The 23,010-nt window shown below is 40.2% G+C and overlaps 1 protein-coding gene across 11 annotated transcripts in view; it reads right to left on the reverse strand.

Moving 5' to 3' along the window:
• The window catches only part of LOC129143193 (ranBP2-like and GRIP domain-containing protein 4), a 63,245-nt gene that overhangs the window by 34,694 nt on the left and 5,541 nt on the right, over positions 1–23,010 (reverse strand). For 7 of the 11 annotated variants that reach the window (XR_010149270.1, XM_054678140.2, XM_054678141.2 and 4 more), the window contains exons 2-9: positions 21,159–21,226; positions 19,453–19,564; positions 18,865–19,017; positions 14,571–14,801; positions 14,080–14,225; positions 9,306–9,501; positions 3,160–3,247; positions 830–1,039 (exon numbers count right to left, since the gene is read on the reverse strand). Coding sequence is in view for 10 of the 11 variants with exons in the window: in XM_054678140.2 (XP_054534115.1) it covers positions 830–1,039; positions 3,160–3,247; positions 9,306–9,501; positions 14,080–14,225; positions 14,571–14,801; positions 18,865–19,017; positions 19,453–19,564; positions 21,159–21,226 (1,204 nt within the window). In the remaining variant the exon portion in view is untranslated. Of the gene's footprint in view, positions 1–829; positions 1,040–3,159; positions 3,248–3,915; positions 5,666–9,305; positions 9,502–14,079; positions 14,226–14,570; positions 14,802–15,314; positions 15,332–18,864; positions 19,018–19,452; positions 19,565–20,454; positions 20,586–21,158; positions 21,227–23,010 lie in introns of those variants that run through there. The other 4 variants (XM_063789442.1, XM_063789445.1, XM_063789443.1 and 1 more) reach the window with 4 other exon arrangements.

Genomic DNA, 23,010 nt, shown 5'->3' on the forward strand with positions numbered 1-23,010 from the left:
GATGGTCTCGAACTCCTGATCTCAGGTGATCTGCCCGCCTCGGCCTCCCAAAGTGCTGGGATTACAGATATGAGCCACTGTGCCAGGCCTAATCCCAACACTTTGGGGGGCTTAGGCAGGAGGATCACTTGAGCCTAGGAGTTGGAGACTAGCCTGGGCAACAAAGGGAGACCCTGTCTCTACCAATTAAAAAAAAAAAATTATCTGGGCCGAGTGGCATGTGCCTATGGTACCAGCTACTCAGGAGGCTGAGGCAAGAGAATCCCTTGAGCCCAGAAGTTCAAGGCAGCAGTGACCTACGATCACGCCACTACACTCCAGCCCAGGTGACACAGTGAGGCCCTGTCTCAAAATACAACAAGGCTGGTCGTGGTGGCTCACTCCTGTAATCCCAGCACTTTGGGAGGCCAAGGCAGGTGGATCACCTGAGGTCAGGAGTTTGAGACCAGCCTGACCAACATGATGAAACCCCGTCTCTACTAAAAATACAAAAAATTAGCCGGGCGTGGTGGGGGGCATTTGTAATCCCGCTACTTGGGAGACTGAGGCAGTAGAATTACTTGAACCCGGGAGGCAGAGGTTACAGTGAGCCGAGATCGCACCACCGCACTCCAGCATGGGCGACAAGAGAAAAACTTGGTCTCAAAAACAACAACAACAACAAAAAATACATGCCACCCCCACAGCACCACATTCAAACTCCCCCCAGCCCAACCCACACACAAAAGGAATACAGGAAAATATTGAGTCGTTATTTCTGGGTAATAAGATTATGGGCAATTTATAAGAATTAAGACGGAGACCATTTCCTCTGAAACATATAACTTACCAACATCGTATCTAGCCAAATCTTCAAGCTCTGGTTCTTGTACATCAATGTTTCCAATATCATCGCTACCAAGAAAAGATGTATCCTTAGGTGACTGACTAGAAAACAGAGCATCATATAACGCAGACTGCCCGCTTTTGTTGGCAAAAGTTTCAACAATCTCTTTTAAAAAATCTTGCTTGCCACGACTTAAGTTTAGCAACATATGCCCTGAAAAAAAAAATTTAAGTTATTTCCATCACTTTAAAAATACAGATTGTATTTGCTCACGTTGTCTCATTTGTATACCCAAAGGGGAAATAACATGATTATTGCAGACCTAACCCTCCAACCCAAAAAATACAGCGGACAACAAAACGGGTGCTTATGTAGCAAATGAAAAGAGTACAGGTTTAATATTCTCAGTATCTACATAAGACAGCAGAAGGGGTAAAAAAGACAGGAATGTGTATGAAAAATGCCAAACATATTTGCATTTTAGATGAAAAGGTCTGGATTTAAGTGGCCATAGGAGAACCGGGACAAGCTCTTATTCTCTGATCTGATACACTGATTTCTGAACCTGGCTGATCAGAATCCTCCTTTAAACAGCTTTTAAGAATTATTTCCGGCTGGGCACGGTGGCTCATGCCTGTAATCCCAGCACTTTGGGAGGCCAAGCTGGGTGGATAATGAGGTCAGGAGATCAAGACCATCCTGGCTAACACAGTGAAACTCCGTCTCTACTAAAAATACAAAAAAAAAAAAAAAAATTAGCCGGCCCTGGTGGCGGGCGCCTGTAGTCCCAGCTACTGGGGAGGCTGAGGGAGGAGAATGGCGTGAACCCGGGAGGCGGAGCTTGCAGTGAGCCGAGATCACGCCACTGCACTCCAGCCTGGGCGACAGAGTAAGACTCTGTCTCAGGAAAAAAAAAAAAAAAGAATTATTTCCAGGCCTCGTTCCCAGAGATTTTTATGCCATAGGTTTACAGTAAGCAATCAAAAAATCATAGTCTCGGATAAAGTACTGATACATGCTATAACACAGATGAACCTTGAAAACCTTGCTAAATGAAAGAAGCCAGTCACAAAAGACCACATACTATATGATTCCATTTATGTGAAATGTTCAGAAGAGGCAAACCTACAGAGACAGATGAGCGGTTGCCAAGGCTGAGAGGTTTGGGTAAAATGGGGAGTAACTGCTAACAGGTAAGGAATTCCTCATGGAGTGATGAAAATCTTCTAAAACTGACTGTGGTGACAGTGGTAATACTCTACGAACACAGTAAAAGCCACTGAACTGTACACCTTAAATGGGTGAAGCGTATGGTACATGAATTATATTTCAATTGAACTTTTTTTAAAAACCCTCCTTCGAGTTAATTCTGCTGGGCAATTAGGTTTGGTTACCACTACACAGTTGTGTCTCAGCACACTTACAGAGGCACCCTCGGGATGCCCAGATCAAAGACATAAAAAAAAAATACAGGCAATTTTCATCCAACTGTGACACCATGCAAAGGCACTTACGAGAGCCCTGCAAGGGTAGAAGGAAAAGAGAAAAGGAAAAAAGTAGAAAGTCACTTTAAGGACTGAAAGCCTAACTCCCACAAAAAAAGTGGGCTATGGAATAAAAGAGCAATGTGAGCTCTGGCCAACAGCCTAACTATACACCAAAGCTTGTAATAACTTTGATTTAATATTACATCTTGCTCTTTACAAAATTCATCCAATTTTATATCAAAACTGCTCCTTATAGAAAGCATTATGTTTCTTCAGTTCACTGCTTGATTCAATGGCCACCTAACTACCTTAAAGTTTGTATCTTAGCAAAATCACAGGTAATACGCAACAGACCTTTAGGATTCATCCCAAGCCAAAAATGGGGGAAAAAATCCACAAATTCCAAGAGCCTAATATAAGGTAAGTATATATCTTCTATCTTCCTCACTGTGCTCTCAGCTCTTTAAGACAGATCCGTATCTTCTTCATCTTTATATCCCCACAGCAGTGTTTTTAGAATCAGCTGGTGTTAAATGGTTGGCAAACCAATAATTATCCTTAGTTCAGGAAGTGACTAAATATTCAGGATAGAGGCTCTAGCAGCCAGATGAAGAAAGAGTTAAGAAATCCTCTCCACCTAGGAACAAACAATATCAAATATTCATTTTTTTAAAGAATGTGCTATTTCTTCACATCTCTTCCATACCTATTGCTCTTAACTGATACGGCAAAAAGAAATAATTTTGACAAATTATCTCCTGGACAGATGAAGATTTTATCATAAGATATGCCTTAACAGAAATTCCTTTTTCTTTTTAAATTAAATTAGTTTAATATTACTATTACCTGATTGGCTCAGTCGGTCACAGGCCATCATTTCCAGCAGATTTTGTCTAGCTTCACCTTTTATTAATTTAATCTTTGGTCTTGGAACCTAATAATTTTAGAATCAAAAATCTTAATTTGATGATACCCATACTTCTAATAGTAACATGGTCTTATCTATTACACTGTACTTTTTTTGATAATGAATAAACAGTTAACCATTAATTAAACTGAATTGGAAAAGACTGCAAAAACTGGGAACCAAGGAATTTATATAACCTATGAAAAATAGGCCAGGTACAGGCGTGGTGGCTCACACCTGTAATCCCAACACTCTGGGAGGCCAAGGTGGGCTGATCACTTGAGGTCAGGAGTTTGAGACCAGCCTGGCCAACATGGTGAAACCCAGTCTCTACTAAAAAAAAAAAAAAAAAAAAAAAAAGAGCCAGGCGTGGTGGCACACACCTGTTAATTCCAGCTACACGGGAGGCTGAGGCACAAGGATAGCTTGAACCTGGGAGGCAGAGGTCGTAGCGCGCCGAGACTGTGCCATTGCACTCCAGCCTGGGTGAAAGAGCGAGACTCCATCGCAAAAAAAAAAAAAAAAAAAAAAAAGAGGGGCCAGACATGTTGGCTCACACCTGTAATCCCAGCACTTTGGGAGGCCAAGGTGGGGGGATCACTTCAGCCCAGAGTTCAAGACCAGCCTGAACAACACGGTGAGACCCTATCTCTAAAAAAAGTTTTTTTTAATTAGCCAGGCGTGGTGGCACACACCTGTGGTCCCAGCTACTCAGGAGGCTGAGGCAGGAGGATCACTTAAATCCAGGAGGTCAAGGCTGCAGTGAGCCATGATCATGCCACTGTGCTCCAGCTTGGGCGACAGAGTGAGACCCTATCTCCAAAAAAAGAAAAAAAAAAAAAGCATACACAGAGCAACTCTGAGAAATTAGTTTCTACTAAAAGCACATTCATGTTACATTCAGAGAAATGGAAAATTTAATTACATTACTTTTCTACCCTGCATAAATAGGACAACAGCAGATGTTGTCCTATTTGAGTAGATATGACACCCTACTTTAAAAAGTACAGGTGAAATGACACTTGGAAATGCCACATTGTAGATAACACATTTTCAGAGTATGGATAATAGGAGATAGCACTAGAATAAATGGGACAACCAGGAAATTAAAGAGATCCTAATGCAATAACCTATGGGGAAAAAAAAAGCATGATGAATAGAATGGCGAAGGGAAGACGTGACAGCTGCCTTCAAATATTAAAATTATTTTATAAAAGAAATCATCAAAAGAAGAAACAAGACCAACAGGTAGAAGGCTTGAAGAATATTTTTATTCTATATAAGGAAGTACCAAGAGCCAAACCACCTAAAGATGCACTGGGCTATCTTGAAAAGTAATGAATGTCCATCACTGAAAACGTCCAGTCATAGGCAATGCCCGCTTACTAGAAACATGCCAAAAGTAACTATATGGGTGACTAGAGCATCGGCTTTTAATTCTATCACCACTTTCTTAATTGGTGGTGGAAATGTAATTTGATACAACCTCTTTAGGGTTAGATATTTGGCAACAGCTCTAAAAATTATAAATGCACAGATATACTTTGATACTGCAATTCTTTCAGGAATTCATGGCACAAGTTAATCATTGCTAAATTACTTGAAGTAGCATTAAAAAAAAAAGTAAAAGCAAGCTAATGTCCTGGCTTTAGGACCCTGGTTTTAAAAACTCCAAAACTACAGTACATCCATACAATGGAATAATATGCAAGCATCCAAACTAATGAGAATGCCCTTTATATATACAGACATGGAAACATCTCCAAGATACAGTTAATGGAAATAAAGTAAATGCAATGTTCAAATGTTTTCCTCCTTCTTTTAAAGACAGGGGATATATGTGTGTTTACTTGGAGATGCATAAAACATTTCCTGAAGAACACACAAGAAAGCAATAACATTAGTTTCTTTGGGGGTGGAGAAAGTAAATAACTAGGGAACAGAAAGGAGTCTTCATAGCATATTCTTAAGAGCCACCAGAATTTTAAACCATGTATATATAATTCTTTCCAAATATGCTCATTTTTCAAAATATATGATTTATGAACCTAAAAGCTTCTGATTTTGAATTTTAGAAATATTCGTATCGCCTATCCTTTTACTCACAAGTTTTCCAAACATCATGTCAGTTTGTCATCTATATGTTGAAAAGAGCACACAAAATAAGAAAGAAACAAAATGTTGACATCATTCTTTTTGTTTTGAAACTGACCTCAATTCATAAACCTGGCCTCCTTTACAAAATTATTCAACAGTTGAATCTGTGACCAGTTAATTAGTTGTGAATCCACTCAATCAAATCATCTCAATTCACTATTTCCTTTTTTTTTTTTTTTTTTTTTTTTTTGAGATGGAGTCTCGCTCTGTCGCCAGGCTGGAGTGCTGCAGTGGCACGATCTCGGCTCACTGCAACCTCCGCCTCCTGGTTTCAAGCAATTCTCCTGTCTCGGCCTCTCAAGTAGCTGGGACTACAGGCACCCGCCACCGTGCGTGGCTAATTTTTGTATTTTTAGTAGAGATGGGGTTTGACCATGTTGGTCAGGATGGTCTCAAACTCCTGACCTCAAGTGATCCGCCCGCCTCAGCCTCCCAAAGTGCTAAGATTATAGGCGTGAGCCACCGTGCCTGGCTATTTCCTCATCTTAACTAAAAGGTTTCAAGATACTTTGTTAACTACCTAGCTGCAATGCAGATGCACTTACTAGAACCACAGTATTCCTCTGATTAAGAGTCTGAAAATCTTGCCATAAAAGTTAGCCAATTCTTACATACCCAAATGCCAGCACATAACCTACATTTTATGCTTATAATCATTTGATCATTAAGCTTTAAAATAAACTGATCAAATAAAATACAAGCATCTAAGATGTTTCTATTATATATGCATTCTACAGAAATATGTGGTAGTTAATAAAGACTGAGGTAGGTATCTCTGTGCTGAAGTGGGACAATGAAGAAACATTTAGAAAAGCAAGGCATCTGGCAATAGGTAAAGCACACCCACATTGAGGCACAATATTTTTTAAAAGCAGAGAAAGAATGTATTGCACATTTGCATATGCAAAAAATATTTCTGAACCCAAGAAACTCCTAACAGTAGCTGTCATCTAGGAAAGGAGACCTGAGTGAATGGATTAAGAGGGAAACTAACTTTTTATGATTAAAAGTTCACAGTCAGGTGTGGTGGCTCATACCTGTAATCCCAGCACTTTGGGAGGGCAAGGCAGAAGGATCACTTGAAGCCAGGAGTTCAAGACCAACCAGCCTGGGAAACATAGCAAGACCTTGTCTTTACAAAAAATTTAACAATGTAGCCAGGCATGGTGGCAGGCACCTGTAGTCCCAGCTACTGAGCTGAGGCTGAAGCAGGAGAGGATCACTTGAGCCCAGGAGTTCGAGGATGCAGTGAGCTATGATCATGCCACTGCACTCCAGCCAAAGCAAGAGTGAGACTCTGCCTCCCAAAACTACATATCAAAAAATTTTAGGCTGTGCGCAGTAGCTCACACCTATAATCCCAGCACTCTGGGAAGCTCGAGCCCAGTTCAATGTTACGGTGAGCTACGATTACGCAACTGCACTCCAGCCTGAGTGACACAGCAAGACTCTAATAGACACACAGACAGATAAATTTTAAAGTTTCCATTAAAAATAAGAACTATTGGCAGGGCGCAGTGGCTCACGCCTGTAATGCCAGCACTTTGGGAGGCCAAGGTGGGCGGATCATGAGGTCAGGAGATCGAGACCATCCTGGCTAACACGGTGAAACCCTATCTCTACTGAAAATACAAAAAAATTAGCCAGGCGTGGTGGTGGGTGCCTGTAGTCCCAGCTACTCGGGAGGCTGAGGCAGGAGAATGGCGTGAACCCAGGAGGCGGAGCTTGCAGTGAGCCGAGGTCGTGCCACTGTGCTCCAGCCTGGGCATCAGAGTGAGACTCCGTCTCAAAAAATAAAATAAAATAAATAAAAATAAGAACTATCAGTTACTTGAGAATTTCTATAAGAACCTTTTAATGTTTGTATTACCTAGTGAACCTCACTAAATCCATTAATTTTCACTAATCCATTCCTTATGAACACGGAAGTTTCTACTGAGCAAATATTAGCACTTAACATGTAAACTGTCTATCAACGGTGTTTTTAAAAGATTTACAGGCCGGGCTCGATGGCTCATGCCTGTAATCCCAGCACTTTGAGAGGCCGAGTCGGGTGGATCACGAGGTCAGAAGATCGAGACCATCCTGGCTAACATGGTGAAACCCCATCTCTATTAAAAAATACAAAAAATTAGCCAGGCATGGTGGTGTGTGCCTGTAATCCCAGATACGTGACAGGCTGAAGCAGGAGAATCACTTGAACCCAGGAGACACAGGTTGCAGTGAGCTGAGATTGCGCCACTGCACTCCAGCCTGGTGACAGAGCGAGACTCTGTCTCAAATAAAAATAAAAAGATTTATATTAGGCAGGGCATGCTGGCTCACTGCCTGTAATCCCAGCACTTTGAGAGGCCGAGACGCGCAGATCACCTGAGTTCAGGAGCTCAAGACCAGCCTGACCAACATGGAGAAACCCCGTCTCTACTAAAAATACAAAATTAGATGGGCGTGGTGGTGTGTGCCTGTAATCCCAGCTACTCGGGAGGCTGAAGCAGGACAATCGCTTGAACCTGGGAGGCGGAGATTGCAGTGAGCCAGATGGCGCCATTGCACTCCAGCCTGGGCAACAAGAGCAAAACTCCATCTCAAAAAGAAAAAAAGATTTATATTAGAAGGAGGGGCCTTCTCTAAAAGTAATGAATCCTTTTTTTTCCCTCCCCAAGCAAAAAATCCTTCTCTAAAATTAATCATTTTTCTAAGCCTGGTTTAATGCTTTTTTGGAAGACTGCTTATTTCTTTTCCTTTCAAAAGTTATGCAAGCTCATTAAAAAAAAAAAAAAAAAAAAAGGCCAGGCATGGTGGCTCATGCCTGTAAAACCCAGGACTTTGGGAGGCCGAGGCAGGTGGATGACTAGGTCAGGAGATTGAGACCATCCTGGCTAACACGGTGAAACCCCGTCTCTACTAAAAGTACAAAAAAAAATTAGCCAGGCGTGGTGGCAGGTGCCTGTAGTCCCAGCTACTCAGGAGGCTGAGGCAGGAAAATGGTGTGAACTTGGGAGGTGGAGCTTGCAGCGAGCCGAGATCGTGCCACTGCACTCCAGCCTGGGTGACAGAGCAAGACTCCGTCTCAAAAAAAAAAAAAAAAAAAAAAAAAAGGCCAGGCGCGCCAGGCGCAGTGCCTCGTGCCTGTAATCCCAGCACTTTGGGAGACCAAGGCAGGTAGATCACGAGGTCAAGAGATTGCGACCATCCTGGCCAACATGGTGAAACCCCATCTCTATTAAAAATACAAAAAATTAGCTGGGCTTGGTAGCACGGGCCTGTAGTCCCAGCTACTCAGGAGGCTGAGGCAGGAGAATCACTTGAACCCAGGAGGTGGAGGCTGCAGTGAGCCGAGATCACGCCACTGCACTCCAGCCTGGCGACAGAGAGAGACTTGGTCTCAAAAAAAATAAAAAAATAAAAAATAAGAAAATGTTTTATGTTTTCAAAGATTAATAGATATACTGTTACATATACACAATACAGTCATAAATGTTATATACATGTGTTTCAATTAACATGTTAAATTGCAATCATATTCTTCTATCATAGGCTATAAAGCCATTGCCCTACGTCTACTTATTAGGATTTTGTCCAAGTAACACATCTTTTTGAATCAAGCTTTACCCATAATACGAGATTACATCTTTATCATGTTCCCAAAAATGGCAGAGTAAAAAGATCAAACTCTTCAAATTTGTCTACAAACAAATCATGGCAATGCAGGCTTTCGACAAGAGTGCATTCAACATCCCTGTTTCACCAGCCTCACCAGTATTGTGTATGCTTAGTTATTTTCCACTGTATCAAATTGACTATTTCATTTTAACTTTAATTCCACAGGTTTGTTCACATATTGTCATTACATACCAGAGCACACCTTCATTTAAAACACATCAAGACTCCGTGAAATGTCAATTGCTCCTACAAGTGGAAGACTTACCTGAAATGCTATGAGATAGCACAATGCAGCCAGCTCAGAAAGAGCTCGCCATTGAACATTACTACTATGCTGACCCATCTTCAAGAGCAGAGAACCTGCATGCATGTAGAAATGTCCTTTCATTTCTAAGAAAGTAGCTGACAGTTCATCATTTCCACCCAAAGAAGATTTCGCAGACTGAAGAGCACTATCAAAACTGTAATATGAAAATATCAAACAGATGATACACACTTACTGCACTGTGAATAATCATGGTTCATTTAATTCAAAACAAAATAAAAATTTTATTTCAAGCTTCATCTTCCACATTCAACTTCTAATAATTCTTATTCCCCATGTTATAAACTATGAATCATCTAATGCTTATTTTTATCCTGCCTACTTCCTATACTTCATGCTTAACCTCTCAAATGTCTTATTCCCAGTTATTTCCAGCCCTCCAATCACAGGATAAATATAAGATTAGTGATTATAGGTGCACATTTCAAAATAAACAAGGATAAAGTTGGGAGACTATTTTGTAGTTTCTTCCTGATCATATAATTTCATTATTTAATTAACAGTTGTAATTTCTCAAGTTAGACATACCATTTCCAAGTTATAAGTAAATAACTGACAGGTATTTGAGTATCAATACAGTAATTGCTCTTTTTACTATATAGATCATTACAGCGTTAAATAAATTGTCTTTTTTTTTTTTTTTTAGACGGAGTCTCTCACTATCACCTGGGCTGGAGTGCAATGGCACGATCTAAGCTCACTGCAACCTCCACCTCCCAGGTTCAAGTGGTTCTCCTGACTCAGCCTCCTGAGTAGTTGGGATTACAGGCACCTGCCACCATGCCCCGCTAAACTTTTTTTATATTTTTAGTAGAGACAGGGTTTCACTATGTTGGCCAGGCTGGTCTCGAACTCCTGACCTCACGATCTGCCCGCCTCAGCTTACCAATGTGCTGGGATTACAGGCATGAGCCACTATGCCTGGCCTATTATTTGTAATCTATATTCTAAATTAGTTCTTCTAAATCCTAATGTTTCTCCAAATCCTCACTTTGGAAGAAAAGTAAAAGCAAAAAGCAAACACTTAAACGTGAAGCATGATTTTAAAGTGGCTTACAATAAAGCAACCAGAGCAAGTGAGGTCTAAAGATCTCTGAGGGTGCTCAAAAACCCCTTCAGGGGATCCATGAAGTTAAAATTACTTTTACAATAGTACCAAAAAAAAATGTATATATTACATACTCATTTTCTCATGTATGTAGAGCTGAGTTTTTTTGTTTTTGTTTTTGGAGACAGAATCTCACTCTGTCACAAGGCTGGAGTGCAGTGGCACAATCTTGGCTTACTGCAACCTCTGACTCCCAGGTTCAAGCGATTCTTCTGCCTCAGCCTCCCGAGCAGCTGGGACTATAGGCGCGTACCAACGTGCCCGGCTAATTTTTTGTACTTTTAGTAGAGACAAGGTTTCACCATTGTTAGCTGGGATGGTCTCGATCTCCTGACTTCGTGATCCACCCGCCTCAGCCTCCCAAAGTGCTGGGATTACAGGCCTGAGCCACCGCGCCCCGCTGAGCTGAGTTTTCTAGAGGCTTCATGACGTAATAATTTTACAGACTGAAGGAGGAAGTAAATGAGAATCTAGCTATGTTCTATTAAGCGAGACATTAAAAAGATTTACAAAAATGCAAAAACAATGACACTTTTCTGACTACTTTTTTGCTGTTGGGAAATAATTATTTTTCATAAAAAATGCTATTATTGGCCCTGCATGGTGGCTCACACATGTAATTCCAGCACTTTGGGAGGCCGAGGCAGGTGGATCACCTGAGGTCAGGAGTTCAAGACCAGCCTAGCCAACATGGTGAAACCCCATCTCTACTAAAAATACAAAAAATTAGCCAGGCGTGGTGGTGGGCACCTGTAATTCCAGCTACTTGGGAGGCTGAGGCAGGAGAATCGCTTGAACCTGGGAAGCAGAGGTTTCAGTGATCCGAGATCACACTGTTGCACTCTAGCCTGGGCAACAAGAGCAAAACTCCGTCTCAAAAAAAAAAAAAAAAAAAAAAAAAAAGCTATTATTATTAACACACAATAGGGCTTATTACATTTTTAATGGATTACATTTTTTATTTGTTTTAATTTCTAATGTAATAAACACTGACAGAAATAACCCACATACAGCTGGGTGCAGTGGCTCAGACCTGCAATCCCAGCACTTTGGAAGGCCAAGGCAGGCGGATCACAAGGTCAAGAGATTGAGACCTTCCAGTACTTTGGGAGGCCAAGGTAGACGGATCAAGAGGTCAAGAGATCGAGACCAGCCGGGCGCGGTGGCTCATGCCTGTAATCCCAGCACTTTGGGAGGCTGAGGCGGGCGGATCACAAGGTCAGGATATCAAGACCATCCTGGCTAACACAGTGAAACCCCATCTCTACTAAAAATACAAAAAATTAGCTGGGTGTGGTGGCGGGCACCTGTAGGCCCAGCTACTCGGGAGGCTGAGGCAGGAGAATGGCGTGAACCCTGGAGACAGAGCTTGCAGTGAGCCGAGATGGCACCACTGCACTCCAGCCTGGGCAACAGAGCGAGACTCCGTCTCAAAAAAAAAAGATCGAGACCATCCTGGACAACATGATGAAACCCTGTTTCTACTAAAAATACAAAAATTAGCCAGGTGTGGGCTGGGCACGGTGGCTCACGCCTGTAATCCCAACACTTTGGGAGGCCGAGGACGGCAGATCACGAGGTCAGATCAAGACCATCCTGGCTAACACGGTGACACTCCGTCTCTACTAAAAATACAAAAAAATTAGCCGAGCGTCGTGGTGGGCGCCTGTAGTCCCAGCTACTCAGGAGGCTGAGGCAGAAGAATGGCGTGAACCTGGGAGGTTCACAAGGGGGATAACAAAGGGCCCATGAGGCCTGATTAACTGATCTGACAAACCATCTGTCACCCACAGCCCTAAGCCACACTGTGAAACTGCCTAGGGTGGCACCAGCTTTTTATCTTCCTCAGGGTCCTCCCCTCAGGCCCCCAAGTCACCCCCTCATGGTCCAGATTCTCCCCTGAGTGACTCCATCCCCACGGTCATCTCCCCTCCTGAGCCTCCCCCTCTGAGGGCCAAGGGCTGTCCTCAGGGCCCTCCTGGGGCTTCCTGGTGGGGAACAACCTGAGGCAGGAGGATAAGCTCTTATTCAGAGCATTGAGAGGAAATTGTGAAGCTTGCAGTGAGCCAAGATTGCGCCACTGTACTCCAGGCTGGGTGACAGAGCGAGACTGTCTCAAAAAAAAAAAAAAAAAAAAATTAGCCAGGTGTGGTGTCGGGCACCTGTAGTCCCACCTATTCAGGAGGCAGAGACAAGAGAATCACTTGAACCCAGGAGGCAGAGGTTGCAGTGAGCCGAGACTGCACCACTGCATGCCAACCTGGCGAGAGCAAGACTCAGTCTCAAAAAAAAAAAAAAAAAAAAAAAAAGAGAGAGATTGAGACCATCCTGAACCCTGTCTCTACAAAAATTAGCTGGGCGTGGTGGTGTGTGCCTGTGGTCCCAGCTACTCGGGAGGCTGAGGCAGGAGAATCGCCTGAACCCGGGAGGCAGAGGTTACAGTGAGCCAAGGTCGTGCCACTGCACTCCAGCCTGGTGACAGAGCAAGACTCCATCTCAAAAAAAAAAAAAAGAAAGAAAGAAAGAAAGAAAAAAAGGAACCCACATACAAAGATCTTTGATGTCCTTAAGAAAAATGTAAAAGGAACTTATGACCAAAAAATTTGAGTATACAAAGAACACAAAATAAAACATCCTACATGTTTTCTAAAATAATCTTAAAGTTATGTTAGTTCTTTTAGATACTGCTCTTACCCTACCAATTTAGGACACTATGTACTTTTTCAAGAAAATTACCTACTCCCTGCACTCAGTGAAATGAACTTCTTTCCTTATACCAGATGGGGAAATAAATTAACTTCCAAACAAATGGACAGCCTAAACTAGCAATCAGTAAACTTTTTCTACAAAAAGGAGGAGAATACTAATCTGGCTTTACAGGCATACAATCTCTGCTGCAACCACTCAACTCCAACCTTGTAGTATGTAAGCAGCCACAGACAATACATAAACAGAGGCATGCTGTATTCCAATAAATATTAACAAAATTAGGCAGGGGCCATATTTGGCCCACAAGTTCTAATCAACCCCTGCTCTAAACTAACATCTTTATACAAATCCAAGTGATGTTTTTGTTCAATGGAATTTATTTTCAAAATGGAGACCCTGGTTTTCAAAATCAAAATTTAGGAAAAAAGGTAAATAACATAGTTGAGTTATTTTGTTTCTTAGCTAAAACAGTATTTTCTGAAATACCAGTGATGCTAAGTGCTTATACTAGTACATGTGAACCTAGCCATCTGATGACAGATGAACTTTAATTTTCACTCAAGATTATACTATTATAAAAAAATAAAATATGAAATAGCAGTTAGAACATTCATTTTAAGCTTGACTATGACAAAACTGAGTATTTAACCATAAGGCTAATTTTAATCAAGCTTGAACTATAAGAGTTCTCTAAAAAGGAAAGTCATATAAAACCAATTAGAACTTCCCCGTAAAAGAAGAAAAATAAGATTGCCTCCTAGTGGTTCACTGTATTAACTATAACTCCTAGGTACATTATAGAAATAATGATTCAGTGAAGAAGTTTAGAGCAATGAACTTACTGCAAAAAGAAAAACTGCAATTTATACTAAAGCATTCTCCTCAAAGTCAACGCACCTTTCCAGTAATTCTCTACTTTCCTGCACATCTCTAGTGGAAAGCGTAAGAAGCATAAGATTAGCATAGGCCAGCAGTAAGTCTGTATTGGTTGCTCGCCAGTCACTTTTATCAGACTCCAAACACTGTAAAGACTCCAGATATTCCTATTTTGTGGAATGAATAGTAAGTTACAAAACTTAATCAAGTGTTAAGAAATTAACCATTTTATGCCCATAAATTCCTTTTCTCACTCCAACCACGTTTGTGAAACTACATTGATTTTTACATCAACCTTATAAATGAAAACACCAAAAATATATACATTTATCATAGTTATCTCCCCAATTTTCCCATTATAAATTTAACTGATCCTGGTAAAAATTTCATTTTATAACTGTTCTACCTAAATAAAAGAAATTTAAGTCCTGCGGGGCACTGCTGCTTTAGTACAAAAAGATGTATGCTAATTGCCTACATAGAAATGTAAAGACCCAGTAGCTTTTATCTACCTTAAGGGTCTGTACAACACACGAATTCCACTCTAAACTTGAACGCAAAGCTATGTTCCTCTCTGCCTCATGGCAGTGGGCCACAGCATCCTTCAATCTTTTCTTTGAGCGATACAACTCCACTAGCCGGATGTTCACATGGACGTCATCAGGTCTTACATGAAGTTCTGACTGAATCAAGTCAAAAAGTTTATTCCATCCATCTTCACCTTCACAATCTAGAAGCTGTTCCTATTTAGAGGGGAAAAAGAAAAATTATTAGAGTAACACTTGTGCAATTTTAAACAAGTCATGCTCCCAAAGAGCACCATTCCACTATGTCTAGTTTTATGATGATGCCACCAAAAACACCATCCTACATACCTTATTCGTCCCTTCTGAGAGTTGCTTACAACCCAGAAACTAAGCCTCAAGAACTGTATGTGAAGAAAAGCATCTGTGATTACTGCAGTAGCTCATACTCTCTTCAGAGACTACCAGGACTATTGCCACACATCCCTGTCTGTCTGAGTCACCACCAGAAGCCTAGACCTCCCCAGTCAATCCTCAGCAACAAGGTCCTTATGCTCAAACTGCTCTGTATCTCCTTAAATCTGACTCAATCCCACATCCCCTCTCCTCCCACTGTTCTGTTACCTTCATCATCATCTCAAAGCACTGTCATCACCTCCTGACCTTAAATGAAGACAGTATCATCTCAGGATAACCCCCACTACCATGATGGCTTTTTCTCTCTGAACTTACATACAAGGAAAGGAAGTAGGGTTTGTGGCCACTCGCTTCTCATTTGCGATGCTCTTCCATCAGCCTCTCAAGAAGCTAGGACCATAGGCATGCACCACCATGCCCGGCTAATTTTTTTTTAACGTTCTGTAGAGATGGGGTCTTGCCGTGTTGCCCAGGCTGACTACTCAGTTCCTTAATCACCTCATCTCCAGTGATGTTATCCTCTGCTCCAACCTCAACCATCCACTTGCCACTGACACAGGTCTTCAAAATCTGCATTTTGGTCATACCACCGAAACCACCATACCATCCTTCTTATTCTTCCACCTCACTAAGGGCCTACATACCCTTACTTTCAGAAATATACTTCTCCACCATATGACAAGTTCCCTTCAAGACAATAACATCATCAAGTTTTAAACACCTGGAAACACATATAAATATACACACTTTCTTCTGTCAGGCAAAAAATGCTATAATCCCTTATATCCATAATTACTGTTTGCTTACAGATCCTCAACTAATTCCCTCTTTTCCTCAGAAGAACCCTCCCAACTGGTTTCTGTGTGCTTAGATTTGGGAAATCATAACCCCAAGCTAACTGATTTCATTTGCATTATCTCAACCATCAAACTGGTGCTGCCTAAAACAAAATACCATTTTAGTACTAACAGACTCACTTTCTCCACTCCCTGACACTTCACACCTCCTCCTATTTCCTCAACTTCCCCATACCTTCCTTTGACCCTCACTTTCAACTTATAACCTAGATTCATCCTTCACTGAGAAACCTGATGCTATCACATATAAATTCCATTTTACCTTACCTACTTAAACTCGTCTTTCCCCAGCTCTCAAGACCAAGCCGCCCATTAGTACTCTGTATTTCATTCCCCTCTCTCCTTTATCAATTTCTCCTCTTCTGGATGAGATGGATGATACCCTGGTCTCTCCCTATTGCAAAAGCCCTAGTCTTTGACTCTATGTTAAACATTTTTTTAAAAACCACTATGAGTGCTTTTAAAAAGTTCTATCTCATACTTGAGAGAAAAAGCCTTCTCAACAGTAATACTCTCATTCATTAAACAAATGTCAGAAACTGTTTACCTTAGCAAGCCTTAAATTTTAGGAGAAATGGAATTACTTTGCATGACAGTTATAAATCTCATGGATTTCAATTCCAAAAAAAAAAAAAATCTGATACAGGAAAGGTGTAACAGTGCCTTCAAGTTATTAAAGAAAATCTTTAAAGAATGCTTCAAAGTATCTAACTTGTTACACTGCAAGAAAAGAATCTCCTGCCATTACATATGTTCTTTAACACTACTGACACCAGATTAACTGGATTGCCACGCCCAATATGGGAGTTATGTTTGAGGCATAACACCTAAGAGAGTAAAGAAATCTGCACAATTAGACCTCACGTTTTAGACTAATATTTAAAATCCAGCTGCTTATTACTGGGGAGAAAAACTTATCAGTAATATTTATCTTTGGAAGCATCTTCAATGCTTTTTCAGCTTCAAAAATCTGTACATGATTGTTCATAGCAGTTGAACAATAGCCAAAACCTAGAAATAACCAAAATGCCCCTCAAAAGTGAATGGTTAAGGCTGGGCACAGTGGCTCACACCTGTAATCCCAGCACTCTGGGAGGCCAAAGTGGGTGGATCACCTGAGAACCCGGGAGGCAGAAGTGGCAGTGAGCCGAGATAGCACCACTGCACTCCAGCATGGGTGACAGAGCAAGACTCTTGTCTCAAAAAAATAAAAATTAAAAAACTGAATGGTTAAATTGTGGACCATGAAATACTACTCAGAAGTAAAGGAACCAACTATGGATATACAAAACTTAATATGGATCACAAATGGTATTATGCTGACTGAACAAGCCAACCTCAAAAGGTCACATGCTTGGCTGGCCGCGGTGGCTCACGCCTGTAATCCTAGCACTTTGGGAGGCTGGGGTGGGCAGATCACATGAGGTCAGGAGTTCGAGACCAGGCAGGCCAACATGGTGAAACCCCGTTTCTACTAAAAATACAAAAATAAGCAGGACATGGTAAAATGTGCCTGTAGTCCCAGCTACCCGGAAGGCCGAGGCAGGAGAATCGCTTGCACCTGGGAGGCGGACCAGGTGGCAGTCAGCCGAGATTGCGCCAGTGAACTCCAACCTGGGCAACAGAGCGAGACTCTGTCTCAAAAACAATGAAAAAAGAAAAAAAAAGTCACACATTTCATGATGACATTTACATAACATTTTGAAATCACCAAAGTATAAAGATGGAGAACAGATTAATGGTTGCCAGAGGTCAGGCATAGTGAAGAGAAGTAAATAGCATGACTACAAAAGGGGCAGCATGAGGAAGATCTCTGTGGTAATAGAGTAGTTCTGTATCTTGACGGCAGTGGTGGTATGAATCTACACATGTTAAAATGAAAGAAAAACTATACATACACATTGTACCAATGTCAAAATTCCTGATTTTGATATTGTGCTTTGGTCGGGTTAAACAGATTGAGTATCCCTTATCCAAAATGCTTGAGACCAGAAGTATTTCAGATTTTGAACTTTTTCAGACTTTGGAATATTTGCAGGATACTTAGCAGGTAGAGCACCCCAAATCTGAAAATCTGAAATCCAAAATTTTCCAATGAGCATTTCTTTGAGCATCATGTCAGTGCTCAAAAAATTTCAGATTTTGGAGCATTTAGGATTTCGGATTTTAAATGCTCAAACAGTATAAGCATTGGAGGAAAATGAAGTAGCATATAGGATCTTTCTGTGCAATCTTTGCAACTTCCTGTGAAAAAACTCTATAATTATTTCAAAATTAAATTTTTTTAAATTTCTATCAGAAACATATATAATGGGAGTAGGAGGAAGCTAAAGGCAAATATACATTTATAATTTTATATTGTACATACACAATAAAGTATACATTAATATATAAAACATTACAATATAAATTTTAAATGTTTGCCAAACATATTTGTGTAGATTTTCTCCAGAACAGTTGCTTAGTAAACTATATTTTACTCTTTAAAGAATATCAGGACCAGTCAACACACTAGCAAGAACTTCCTGCCATTTTTAGTAATTACGTCTTATATACTAGAGAAACCACCTTTTATCTTTTGCTTGAAAACCTTACTATCTCAAAATACAATCCCTTCCACTTTCAGACAATAGTTATTAGAAAACTCTTCTTTAAAATATCCCTAAATTGTCATCCTGTAGGTAATTTTCACTTAATGAAGCAAAAATTGTTTACCAGACAGAACTTAATGTAAATCTTAGCTCTACTTAGTTTACAGCTACTAAACTGTAAAATCCCTAAAATATTAATTATTCCAGAAGGGTAAATGAGATGTCACTTATAAAGTATAACAATGCCTAATAAGACAGTAGATGCTCAGAAAGGTTTTAATACACTTTTTAAAAGAAAAATGTTAAAGGAAACACAAACACCTGGGCTTAAGGTTTGCTATTGAAAAGTAATTTAAACTCCAAATATTAGAAATGGTTATGTCTTAAGTTTTCTCCCTTTATGTTTTGTTTGTTTACCTTTAGTTTATAAATTGCAGGACTTCCTGGGAAAAATTTAGCTGCTCTTTCAACCCAGTATTTTGCTCTTCCATCAGTAACATCATTTTTACAAAGCAATTCTGCAATCTTCAACACAAGATCTTTTTGTGTTGGGTTTAATTCCACTGAACGCTAATATCAGAAAAGAAATTAAAGATTAGTAAATAAATTGTATGTATGTATGTAGGAGTATATATACTTATATATAAAGGTTAAAAATTATCACTCCAACCCTTAAAAAATTCTACTTCTAGAGAAAACATGTTACTTCAAAGGTGTTAAAATAAAAGTGTCTTGGAATTTTCTAGAAATGAATCAAATAAAAATTATATTTGTGTCATTTGAATACAAAAAACACAAAAGAACACCATTTCTGACCGTGTTAGACTTACAATTTATAGGTGTTAAACAATTCTAAATCTGTTCCAAGCTGTGTCACATAATTGTACTATGATACCAATGCCTGTTTTATGATATTCATAAAATATATTTGACTTACTTATATACATTTCTCTGGGCATCATGTGTTTGGCTATGCAAAGGCTATATTTGAATCCTATAACTTACCCTATAACATTCAATGGCTTTCTCTGTGTTTTCTTCCAATTCATAAAGAAGACCCAGAAGTCTGTGAGCTCTGGGATCCCACTGTTGCACATTAATGTAAGTACATATGTATCTGTTTTTTAAAAATAATACAAAAGTAAATTAAACTTAGAACTGTACTTTTAAATGCTAACCGAAGAATACATCTTAAACCAAAGCAACCACTAAACTCGTTTATATTGTTACTCAAAACTACCACTATTCATACAGATAACTCAAAAGTATTCATAGAAAGAAATGGGTAATACTTAAAAACATGTACATAGAGTTGACCACATACTCGTTTTACCATTAAATGTCACATTTACCAAATTTTTCTCCAGTGTTATCCACACATAAGAAATGAACATATAAATTGCTTTTTCTTCCTGATCACATTTTAATAAAGCACTAACAGTTTTGCCAATAAATTAGAAGTGATTATAATAAACATTTTTAAAGTTATCATAATGCAAAATACTAAACAGCAACAATTTCCCAAACAACAAAGGGAAATACATTTACCCTTTAAGCAAGAAAGTAATTTCTAACAGTACTATATCCAGCTAAAATCAAACAGAAGAAAAATTACTAATTACAGTACCAAATACAGGAAATTTCCATTTCTCAAATCAAGTAACAACTAAAATAAGTAAATATCCTCTAGGTTCCTTGACAGTATTACGATCAGAGAAATTAGGCCAGACCCAAACTAAGGGATTAAAGTCTCACAGTAAAAAGGTACAAGAGTTAACAGTCACAGTGCTGCTAGTTACATAATTTATGTACCACCATTTTCCTTTCTTACCAGCATTTCCATCTTCCTTTGGATGCCTTTAAAAGCCTGCCTCCCAGCTGGGAGCAATAACACACACCTGTAGTCCCAACACTATGGGAGGCCGAGGCAGGCAGACTGCTGTGCTCAGAAGTTCAAGACTAGCCTGGGCAACATAGTGACACCTGTCTCTACCAAAAAATGCAAACCTTAGCCAGGTCCACGTGGTGGTGCGCATCTGTATCCCCAGCTACTTGGGGCGCTGAGGTGGGAAGATCTCTTGAGCCCAGAAGGCAGAGGTTACAGTGAGCAAAGATGGAGCCAGCTGCTGCACTCCAGCCTGAGCAAGAGAGACAGATACTGCGTAAAAAAAAAAAAAAAAAAAAAAAAAAAAGCCTGACTCCCTCTTAATTTCCTGCTTTAATCCACTCCCAGCCAGGAAATCAGAATCACCAAGCTTCTTATCCCTAGGATAGAGCCTTACAGCATCACATATTGTGTCAATTAAAGATCTTTTATACAAGCTATTCTCCTGCCTTACAATTACAGTTTAATTTTTTATTCATTGCTATTTTCCATCTGATTAAGGTATCAGATATCTAACCAAAAACAAATTAAGATATAGGCATGGTCCTCTTTTACTCCAACAGAAGACAATTTTTAGAAAAAGTGTTTTAAGCCAAACAATTTCTTGCCCTTGGTATAAAGCAGCAGCATGCAGAAAACACTAATTACAGTTTCAATCTCAATGGAATCTAGGCTGGTCCTTAGCATCAGTCTGAGTGATAAATCCCTTATTCCAGAATACACTTAGGAAGAACTACTAAGAACATATTTTTACCTATTTCAAAGAAGAAAATGAGAAAAGGCATTGATTTTAAAAAAAAGAATACATGTTACAGTTTGTACTTACTTTTTAGCAAGATCATATTCTTTAGCTTCATAATGCAGCTTTGCAAAATAGAATCCTCTCATTGACTTCTAAAAAAAAATTAAAAGTTGTTTTACGTTTCATACAGAAATATTTTCCAACATTTTTTCAAAAGTAGTAAAAATCTGTCCTAAGTTTATGTTCAAATATGCCATTTTCATTCACTTAAAAGTTTTTTTAAAGCATGACAAATGCATAATTCCATGTTTTATAATTTCCTATCACAAAACAAAAAATAGAGCTGGGTGCAGCGGCTCATGCCTGTAATCCCAGCACTTTGGGAGGCCGAAGTGGGCAGATCACCTGAGGTCAGGAGTTTGAGACCAGCCTGGCTAACATGGTGAAACCCCATCTCTACAAAAATAGAAAAATTAGCCAGGCATGATGGGGGGTGCCTGTAATCCCAGCTACTCGGGAGGCTAAGGCACGAGAATCAGTTGAACCCAGGAGGTGGAGGTTGCAGTGAGCCAGAGGTTGCAGTGAGCTGAGATCGTGCCATTGCACTCCAACCTGGGTGACAGAGACTCCAATCTCCCAAACATCATCATCATCATCATCATAAATAAGCTGGGTGCAGTTGGTCACAACTTCAATGCTATTTAATTCTAGCACTTCCAGAGACCAAGGTGGGAGGCTAGCTTTGAGGCCAAGAGTTTGAAACCAGCCTGTGCAACACAACAAGATCCTGTCTCCAGGGGGGAAAAAAATAGCCAGGCATAGTGGAGCATGCCTGTGTTCCTAGCTACTCAGGAGGCCAAGGAAGGAGAATCACTCGAGCCCAGGAGGTTGACACTGCCATGAGTTATGACTGTGACACTGCACTCCAGCCTGGGTGACACAGGGAGATCCTCTCTCTAAATAATAAATACATAACATACAAAAAATAAATTCAAGAAAGCAAGACAAGCAGACAACAGAAGTTAAGAATTTTCATCAGCCTTGGAAATCTTGGAAACCCTGTGGTACCACTCTCTCACTTAACAAACAAAAGAAACCAGCTTTCTTTGGGGAGGAAAGGTATTCTAGAAATCTCTTCTCCTACCATGTGTAAGCCTCTATGGGAAAGAATAAGTAAGTACTTAGGATCTATTAAGGCACTGAGGATTCCCTGGTCCATGTACTGTTCTCTCTACAGATCAGATCAGTATTTTACAGTCAAGGAGTCAAAAAGGCAGAAATAAATATTGAATTCTTCAAGTAATAAATGAGGTCCACAGCCTGGCTCCTTGGTTACATAAACTCCAAAGTCCAAAATGCTGATGCACACCAGGCTGGGTGCGGTGGCTCACACCTGTAATCCCAGCACTTTCGGAGACTGAGGCAGGTGGATCACTTGAAGCCAAGAGTTCGAGACCAGCCTGGCCAACATACAGAAACCTCCTTTCTACTAAAAATACAAAAATTAGCTGGGCATGGTGGCACACGCCTGTAATCCCTGCTGCTTGGGAGGCTGAGGCAAAGAATCGCTTGAACCCGGGAGGCAGAGGCTGCAGTGGGCCAAGATTGCACCACTGCACTCCAGCGTGGGCAACAGAATGATTCCATCTCAAAAAAAAAAAAAAAAAAAAATGCTGATACAACCAGAGTATGTTCCATCCATGTGATAAAGAGTATACAGCTACTCAAACATCTTATTTTTGAAATTCCAAGACCCCAGTGAATGTCCAAAACGATGAATAGTACCAAACCAGGTTGCCATCAATCGAAACATGTTTCCTGTTTGTGTCCTCCACCCACAAATTTAATGTCTTGTCCATCTCAACTAAGCACTTATCACACACTGTGGCTGTAACTTTTGCAGTTTGGGGTGTCACAACAAAACTAGCACAAATTT

The sequence above is a fragment of the Pan troglodytes genome, chromosome 12 (genome assembly GCF_028858775.2).
Source record: "Pan troglodytes isolate AG18354 chromosome 12, NHGRI_mPanTro3-v2.0_pri, whole genome shotgun sequence".
Taxonomy (NCBI): domain Eukaryota; kingdom Metazoa; phylum Chordata; class Mammalia; order Primates; family Hominidae; genus Pan; species Pan troglodytes.